The sequence below is a fragment of the Cololabis saira genome, chromosome 13 (assembly GCF_033807715.1).
Source record: "Cololabis saira isolate AMF1-May2022 chromosome 13, fColSai1.1, whole genome shotgun sequence".
Classification (NCBI taxonomy): Eukaryota; Metazoa; Chordata; class Actinopteri; order Beloniformes; family Belonidae; genus Cololabis; species Cololabis saira.
In genome coordinates this window covers 19,290,357-19,299,518 of record NC_084599.1, presented here as the reverse complement: position 1 = coordinate 19,299,518, position 9,162 = coordinate 19,290,357, and the positions used below count along the sequence as shown (strand labels likewise).

At 38.8% G+C, this 9,162-nt stretch overlaps 1 protein-coding gene across 1 annotated transcript; it reads right to left on the bottom strand.

Annotated features, from left to right (window-relative positions):
- Nucleotides 1-236: 236 nt before the first annotated feature.
- lpxn (leupaxin) lies at nucleotides 237-8,821 on the bottom strand. Its single transcript, XM_061738153.1, has 9 exons — nucleotides 8,607-8,821; nucleotides 7,713-7,798; nucleotides 7,470-7,537; nucleotides 5,567-5,663; nucleotides 4,985-5,245; nucleotides 4,690-4,863; nucleotides 4,093-4,174; nucleotides 3,863-4,011; nucleotides 237-1,665 (listed from the first exon to the last, which is right to left on the bottom strand). The coding sequence occupies exons 1-9, from the start codon at nucleotides 8,617-8,619 to the stop codon at nucleotides 1,399-1,401; spliced, it is 1,197 nt and encodes a 398-aa protein (XP_061594137.1). The 5' UTR covers nucleotides 8,620-8,821; the 3' UTR covers nucleotides 237-1,398.
- Nucleotides 8,822-9,162: the final 341 nt, after the last annotated feature.

The following is a 9,162-nucleotide window of genomic DNA, read 5'->3' as shown; positions in this document are numbered from 1 at the left end:
TATAGCATTTCACTTTTCCTAGATGGAAATTGGAAATTCTGAGCTTCCATTTCCATTTCCATTCCATTTCCACGAGCCCTGCTATAAACTTTTCAGTGTACCTTTATATTAGATAGTTCACAACATACAGTTAAATTCACTATCAAAATACTTATTTTTTCGGATTATATGGAAAAATGTATAGTTGCCTACAGACCAAAAGTTTGGACACACTTTCTCATTAAAACAAATGGGGAAGTGTGTCCAAACTTTTGGTCTGTACTGTATATATAACTTCAAAAAACCCACAATGCAACTGTAGAATAATATTCAGCCTTTGAAGAAGGTTAGATATCTACAGTCAATGCAGTTTAGAAAAGAGAGCAAAGGACAACATTTTGATCTTGTTAAGACTGACTGTATAAAATATTCAAACAAATCTGCACATTTACATGAATGAAACCTTTTCACAAAAAGAACAGCAGTACAAACATCTCACATTCACATATCATCCTCCCTATTAGTAATTGGTGAAATAAAAAATGTCGAACCTTAACAAAATGAGTCTAAATGTGCTAGCAACCACTGAGGCATTAAAACACTTTGCGGTTCACTCATCCTTCAACAGTCAAATGGAGTGCCTGAAGAGAGGTAAGGATGTGAGGGAGCTCTCTTTGAAACTACCTTTGTTAACCTCAACACATTCATTAATCTTGCATAGGTAGCCATAAAGGAGCCTGTGTGGAGAATGAAGAGGAATCCAGTGCTTGCCAGGGGCTCAAGTGGTCAGTCAGAGGAAAAGGAAACTCAGGCTGGCATGTCAGTTGCTTACTGGTCACTGCCAATACAAACCATCAGGCCGCATTGACAGACCCCTTGGCAAACTGTGAAAGAGTAACTCCTGACTGCCAAGTTTTATGGCAAACTGAGAATAGCTTTATGGAAACCATGGACTTAAAACAGAACTTCTGTGTTTTTCTTCCTTCATTTGTAAATATCATGTGATCATGGTGTGTGAAGTCCTATAAAATTTAGATCAAGTGAAAGAGGAACACCTTTTAGACCCAATCAAAGTTCCCATATGTCTTTTTTTTGTTGTTTTTTTATATAGGAAATATTTCTGTGTGGTCTACAACCATGTCCCCTAAAAAGAAAAACACACTTCCTCTAATATTTCAGCATAACGTCTTCAAGATTTAGAACTTTCTTTGCCATTATATTAGTTCCCTTCATTCATTGTATCAGTGACCAAAATCACTTGTAGCCAAGTTACACTGCAAAAAGTGAATGAAAGGTTTGCAATGTGATGTTTTGTTAAAACAGTCTGATTCTTCAATCATACTTGTATGACTAATTAATATCAACAGCAATGGCAGTGGTGTCAGCTACATTACATATGTGCCACTTCCTGTAACGGTCTCACAAAAACAGCTTGTCAAAGCAAGCCGAACAGTACGGCTTCCCTTTCTGCTCCTTAAAGATGCCCTGGCTGAGCTGCCGCAGACAGAAGGCGCACACAAAGTGCTCGGGGTGAAACTTGCGATCGAGGGCGGAGATGCAGCGGCCCGTGATAGGCTCGCCACAGCCGCCACACAGAGTGCCCTGCCTGGAGTGAAAGTGCAGAGAGCAGAGAGGTCGACCATCCAGCTCCATGAAACAGCCACTGGTGAAGGGCTGCAGACAGTCCTGGACATAAAAACATAATAAAAGTATTTGATATAGTTGTCGAAAGCATAAAAGTATACCACTTAATTATTTTCCATTGATTTTGCTTTTAGCTAAGCTAATTAGGTGGAAAAATAAGGATACATATAACATTTTATAGTGATACTCAAAATGCATAATCTGTAAACCTGCTAAGATGTGAATTAAAATCTAATAACGCATTAATGAAGTGACAATCATGGAAAATAACGTACAGTAGCACAGATGTTTAATATGAAAACTCAAATAGTTTCAGCTCTGCTTTCTTTTAATTACTGCCAGAATGTAAATGGAAGCTAAGAGTATACAGCATTGACGCTACATGTGATCCTAAATATGTTTGCAGACTTTGCAAAGCATTTTGGCTTGTCACAGTGTGGCAGTAAAAGCACAGGTGCAACTCATAACATGACTAGTGGATGTGTTTCCTATAGCCTTTCCTGAACTAATATATCCCAGTCTTACAGGAAAATGGGTGATAGATGTTGTCCACGTAACCAAAATATAGTAGGGTGACAATAAAAGTGAAGAAACTGTGAGAAGGGGAGGTTTTACTTTGATTGTTGTCTGCATTTGATGGGACTCAAACTTAGTTCTCTGGCATGTCCATGATAGTTGCCAATATCACTCTTGGGAGCACATATAGGCATGAAACAATTTGCAATAGAAACTGGGAGGATGTTATGTTTTAAGAGTCTTCAAAATATATGAGTTCTATGTTTGATGATACTTGACAGTTTTATGCAGTGCAAAATGTCCACTGGAGAACCATCCGCTCATGGTGTGCAGAACCATTTCTTTAAAGTCACATTGAAAGAATTGAATATGTTAGAGAGCTCTATAACGGAAAAAAAAACAGCTAGGCTACAATGACACCGGTACAGAGAAACTGTCATTAACAACTATCCTTCCTGTAGAGCTCCAGCTTATTTTGAAGATGTGCTGGAGGCTGATGATAGCCTGGCCCCCTGTATCCATTCACTCTGTTTCACATGAAATAGTTCTGGTTCCCCTCCAATTCAGATACATCCAACGGTACAGAACATACCGAACCAACTGCATGGAAGAGGAGTGGAGTTTAGGGTATGACTCATACAGAAGTAGCCACTTTTTGCAACAACTGGTGGAAGAATTGAAAATAACATGTTTGATCAACGAGTTTTGACTTAAACCGAGAGCATTCATTTACTGGTGTTCTTGCATTCTCTGATTGGCTGTATCCACATCTATTGGGGTCTAGAGGCAGTTTCCTCTGCATCTGATTGGTGTTGCCCCCTGGAGATCAAGGATGAATCCAGAGGAGCCACACTAATTCTTTGCACCAAACAAACAAATGAGGATGTCGAGTCAGGCGGGTTTGATGATCCATCCAACTCAAACCTCTCTACTGATACAAACAAGATACAGTAGAAGTTAAACTGATGATAATAGCTTTGGTAATATTTATTCAAAGTTGTATTAAAACTAAATCTGTTAATTTGGAGTGTCGGCTCCATCTTCCTGACAGAATGTGTCCACTGAAAACAGATTTGGGCCATAAGTGACTGATTCATATAAAACTATATTTGGGTTCTACAGTAAGTTGCTGGTTGTGAATAACAATTGTGATCATTTGTATTTCATTATTTGTATAATACTGGTGATGCATCACCAGATGCATGCAAGAATCGTAATTCATATAGCATATAGGTTATTTAACCATTTAAAGCCTGACATATGAAAGAACACTGAAGAAATATATGTTTTTAATTTTTTATTTGAAGTCTTGATTATATATTGAAAAACACACTAATTTTTATGAAAAATAAAAATTAATCATTTTTTTGGTTTTTATAAAAACATTTTTACAGAGGATTCAGAAATGAATGTATCAAATATTGAGTTTAACTTCAATATGACACATCTAGCATTATAGCATTAAGCAAAGTGTCAGCTGCACACTGCACCACCTTTGACCGCTTGCTGCACCCAGAAGTTGCTTTGAAGATGACGTAAAAGATAACCACACATAGCAAAATGGCTTGCTTGATTTGTGTGCATCATTTCAACCACAATATATTCATGCCGCATGTGTTTTTCATCAGCACTGTGGTCAAAACAATATCTCTCTAATTTATTCTCAGGCTTGGAGCTAAGTAAGAGCTGTGCGTGCGTGGTAAGGCTGATGTAAGAGGCTCACCGCACAGACGAAGCACTCTGGATGCCAGGTGCCATTGGCAGCAGTCAGGTAGTTCTCCTTCACCGACTCCCCACAACCTGAGCACTTGGGAGCAAAGAGCTGGTAGAAGTCCTTCGAACAATAGGGCTTCCCATCCTTCTCCAAGAAACCTGGGGTAGGAAGAAGATAAACTGATATGCATGCTCAATAATTTAATTGGAAATAAAATCAAATAAATAAAAACCTCTCACCTTCTTGCCCAAACAGGCCTCCGCAGTGTGTACAGAAAAAGTGCTCGGGATGCCAGGTCTGGTCAAGAGCTGTCAAGATTTTCTGGTGAACCAAACGTAGGGTTGAACTTAATATAACTTCCTTTAAGGCTTTTTCATCTCACATGTTTGAATGTCAGGAAGGATAAAAGTGAACCACATGAAGTGAATCATAGAAAACAACGCTTTATTGTCTGATGAATATCTCTGCTTTCAGCGTGATGTAACCCCAATATGTCTTTTATTTGCATGACATGATGTTTCATGCAAATAAAGATAGGATGTTAGGACAAACTAACTCGATACAACTGTGTGTCATCACCCAACGTTCAAAAGAGTGTAGTGTGGTTAAACGGATGTGAAATTTGACAGGTCATATAAGAGTACACGTCAGACAAGAAAGGAATAACTGAATTTGAAGAAGTGTTTGTAGTTAGGGTATGACTCATACAGAAGTGTCCAATAGCCACTCTTTGAAACAACTAAGATGGTGGAGTTACGTTCCATAAGTGTCACAGAGCCAAATCTTTGCTGCTTAAAACTGAGTTTTAATATTTTGTCTTCCTGCTTCCCACTCACCGTTACGATGGCCCCCTTGCAATAAGCACAACGTGGCGAGAAGAGCTGATGGTAGTCTTTGTGACAGTACGGTCGTCCCTCTCTCTCGAAGAAGCCGGTAGTGCTCAGCTCCGTCTTACACTCCACACACACAAAGTGTTCGGGGTGCCACACTTCACCCAGTGCTGTGATCATCTAAAGAAATAAAGTGGAAGCGAATGAGGCAACAAGAGCTTTTGATCTGTTTAATCTTGTTGAAATTTCTACAGTTCAACACCGGATAGTAAAATCTTCCTTTTTGTGTTCTACACTGTACCTTTCCCACAATGCTTTTGTTACAGGAAGCACAGTGACCCTTAGCAGTGGTGCGTACACCAATCTTCTCCAAGTCAGAGCTCAGCCCTCCCAGCAGGTCATCTATAGTATCTGTTTTTTGTGTCTTAGTCGAGGCTGTTGCGTGCGAGCCAGATGGGCTGCAGTTGGTGCTGCCCTCCTTTTCCTTCTGTTGTCCATCTCCTTTCTTTATCCCAGACCGTTTTTGTGTCAACGGCGGTGGGGTTGATGAAGGTTCTGGATCCTAAATGAAGGGAAAGATATGCACAGAGTTTAGTTTATTGAAGATTGATACTGAACAGTGTTACAGAGCTAAATGTCTATGAGGCTGTGCGGTGTGGACATTGGGATAGTGCTGCCCTCTGTTGTTAGAGGTTGTTAATGTCACGCACATTTCAAACTTACTGAAACTTCATGCTCTCTCTACCCATGTATACCAGTACTTCTGATGAAATATTGTTTTACAAGCAGAGTCATGGCATGCATTAGAGCATGAGCCTTCACTAAGCACAAAAGATCATTTGCGCTGATTTTCAGTTTTGGGAATATTAAAGACTATACAGACCCCTCGTGCTAGATCCATCATATCCTGCAGGATAAAGTTCAGCTCCTCAGTGGGTGAGTCAGGATTCTGTGAAGCTGCCACAGGACCTGGAAAATCACTACATTCAAGCAAGAGACAAGTTAGATACTAAAGCATGACATCTACAACAAACAAAATTCCCGATAATGTCATTAATTCATATTTAGCCATTGTTGGACTGATTCAACTTATGTTATGTAACTTAAGTTTGAAGGGGGTTTCGGGTCATAATGAGATAAGATGAAATCTTTTTTTGCAAATATCATTTGAAAATTTTAGTACATCATGATTGAATACTACTGCCAATGAAACAACCCAAGTTATGATAATGTTGTAAAAGTGTGTAAAATGTAAATATAAACAGAAAGTAAAAGTAAAAAAACATAAAATAAAAAATTCTATAAGCATAAGAATTAAAGGGGACCTATTATGAAAAACACATTTTTTTTTGCTTTAACATATAAAGTGGTCTCCCCTCAGCCTGCCAACTCAGAGAAGGAGGAAAGCAACCAAATTCTGCAGTGTCTGTACAGCCGCTCGGATGAGCCATCCAGTGTCATGTGACTTTTACGAGCCGTTCAGATTTACATAGGTTGGCCTCCGATGCGTGAAACGTTTTTTAAGACATTCAAGGCCTGTTTAAAATAGGTATTAGATACCATAATAGGTCCCCTTTAAGTAAAGATAAGATAACAGAGCATTTTAAGAACTTTATCAATTAATTTCTGGAGCCATGCTGCTGTCACACATGTAGAATGTGATTTAGTAGAGTCTCAAAATCCTCCGGGCCTTTTCTAAACATGTGGTATAAACGATTCCTTCATAGGTTCTTTAGATATCTGTGTCATGTATGGAAATGTTGCCACATACTATCACTGATGCACTGTCACTGATGCTGGCATATGAAATATTGTATGTGCTGGTGACAAACTCCATGGTTCCTATCTTTATCATCTCCAGGGATGCAGCAGGCATTTTTCGAAGAGAATTTCATATTTTACTTCATCAGATGACAAGACAGTTTTTATTCTCCACCTCTGTCAATTAACATGAGAAGACTTTGCTGGATCTCATTAATCTGTCTCCTTTGTTGGCATGGAAGTGTTTTAATTTCTTGGATGGATGGATGGATGGATGGATGGATGGATGGATGGATGGATGGATGGATGGATGGATGGATGGATGGATGGATGGATGGATGGATGGATGGATGGATGGATGGATGGATGGATGGATGGATGGATGGGTGGATGGATGGATGGATGGATGGATGGATGGATGGATGGATGGATGGATGGATGGATGGATGGATGGATGGATGGATGGATGGATGGATGGATGGATGGATGGATGGATGGATGGATGGAGCACCTACTGCTGAAGGATCTGAAGCTCCACTGAGCCCATTTCAATGTGTTACACCGAGTGTTCTGATTCTCCTCCCCTGGCTCTGACTTATTTTGAGATGCATTCATGAGCAAATGAAAATTAAATAAATACAGATTAAACAGTGAAAAAAATATTTTAGCTATTTGAGTTTTCACATTTTACACAGTCTTCCAACTGTTTTGGGATACGGGGTCCATAAAGTCAACATGGAGCCCTGTAAAACATGCGGAGAAGTATTACTTCATCTTGGACATTGTTTACATTTATGCCCGTGTATGAGATCTGGTTCATATATTCTAGAAAAATGTTCTAGTAAAGTTCAAAGGCATTCATTCAGCCTGTAAGAGCTTTGTGTACTTTAAGCTGCTTTATAATGAAACAGCAGAGCTCTGAAATCATGTGTAACATATTTCAAACAATTTCCTGTTTCTACTACAAAGTTTACACAATGAAAGAGCGAGTGAGGGCCACCAGGGGCCTCAGGTCTGTTCTTCACCTGTGGACGTTTGAGTAGGCAGAGTTGTTTTCTTTTGTCTTAAGTCCGAGAAAAAGTGCCCCTGGAGCCTGTGGAGACAACCAAAATATGCTCGAATTTCTGTGATTTTAGAAGGATGAGTTAATGTGTTCCTCTAAAAAGTATGTTTGGCAGAGAATTGAAGATTAGTTGACAAGTAAGTCGGGAGTGTGTCAGAAAACTGCTCAACCATTTAGTTCATAATGTTCATTGGTTTTGCATCACCTTCCCATCAGTTGTATTCTTGTTTCTGTTTTCTTGGACATTGTCTGAAGCTGTTGAACTCAGAGCCAGCTCCTCTAACAGCAAATCTGTAGCAGGATACAGAAAAAATAGTTTCAAAAAGCTTATGAGCTCACATGCAGCCGTACTCACACACTTGCAAACATTACACTGTTAATTCTAGTTATCAAACATATAGTTACTGACAGTGGACCTTTGTCGTCAACCACGCAGCAGCACCTATATGATTCGTGCTGAGTGAGAAAAACAACCCCTGACATACAGATCAAGGAGGCAGGTGGAAAAGATGAGGTTGCTTTATACAAGCTGACTTCCTCAGGAAATGATGTTGTGACATTTTGCAGATCTGAAACTGCTTCTGAAATGTTGCAAGACTAGTGACATATGTAACATCAAATCCAACTCTTCTTCACAGATCAAGGAAAAAGGGAAGATAAGAATGAACATGGCACTCTCAACATGTGACATGAACAGAAGAATAACTATGAAGAAGTGGAAATAATGACTGCTGAGTAGACATGAAACATGCTACGCTGAAATTGTAACACAAAGTTGGTTTTATCTTTCAGACAAAAGTTGTATAAATAGTAAATAATCAATTTTATTCCATCTGATTAACTTCTTACCCTTAATTTGTACCATGTCAGTAATGTTAGATCAGGATTTTTCAAGAGTAATTCATTAGATTATAAATATATTCAAAGATGGTGTGAAAACACTGGAGACAATTCATTCCTCGTGCAGTTTGCTGTAATGAACTGCATCAGAAAGCACATTAAATACTACATAATCACATTTTCTTATTTCATTTGTACTGTCACAAGCATTATGTTTTATCAAATCAAGAAAAACAAATATAACAAAGAGTTTTCTTACCAAGCTCATCCATGGCAGTTCCCGCTCTCAGTACAAACCAGAGTGTGAAAGTAAGTTGTTGCTTCTGGTTTGTCACTAAGGAAACAAACTCGATTTGCAGTCAGATTAAAAACTGCCACTTCCTCTGGGGGAGGTTTGTTTTTCGCTTTTTACTGCTTTAAGATGTATTCAGTATTAGTATGAAAAAATGTCCCTGTGAAGAGGAAATCTGCAGCTGTTTGGTAACTATGTGCATGATGACAGTTAAAAAAAAAAGAGAAAAGATAACCAACCTTTTACTCCCAGACGATGAATGGGTGTGTCCATATGATCAGTGGTTGACTGTGCTTTTTTGACATAAAATCAAACACATCACACACAAACTCCCATCCCAAATGCACAAAAGAGAATTCTGACTTTACTTCCACTAAAAAGTAAAAAGAAAAAGAAAAAAAAACAATTGTTTGTCTGAACAGAATAGATCAAGGTGTATACGTATAGTCTGAATAAATAAGTAGTGCAACTTTTCACCGCGCTGTTCATTTGCAGCATTTTTTTTAATTCAGAGTGGAGGTTT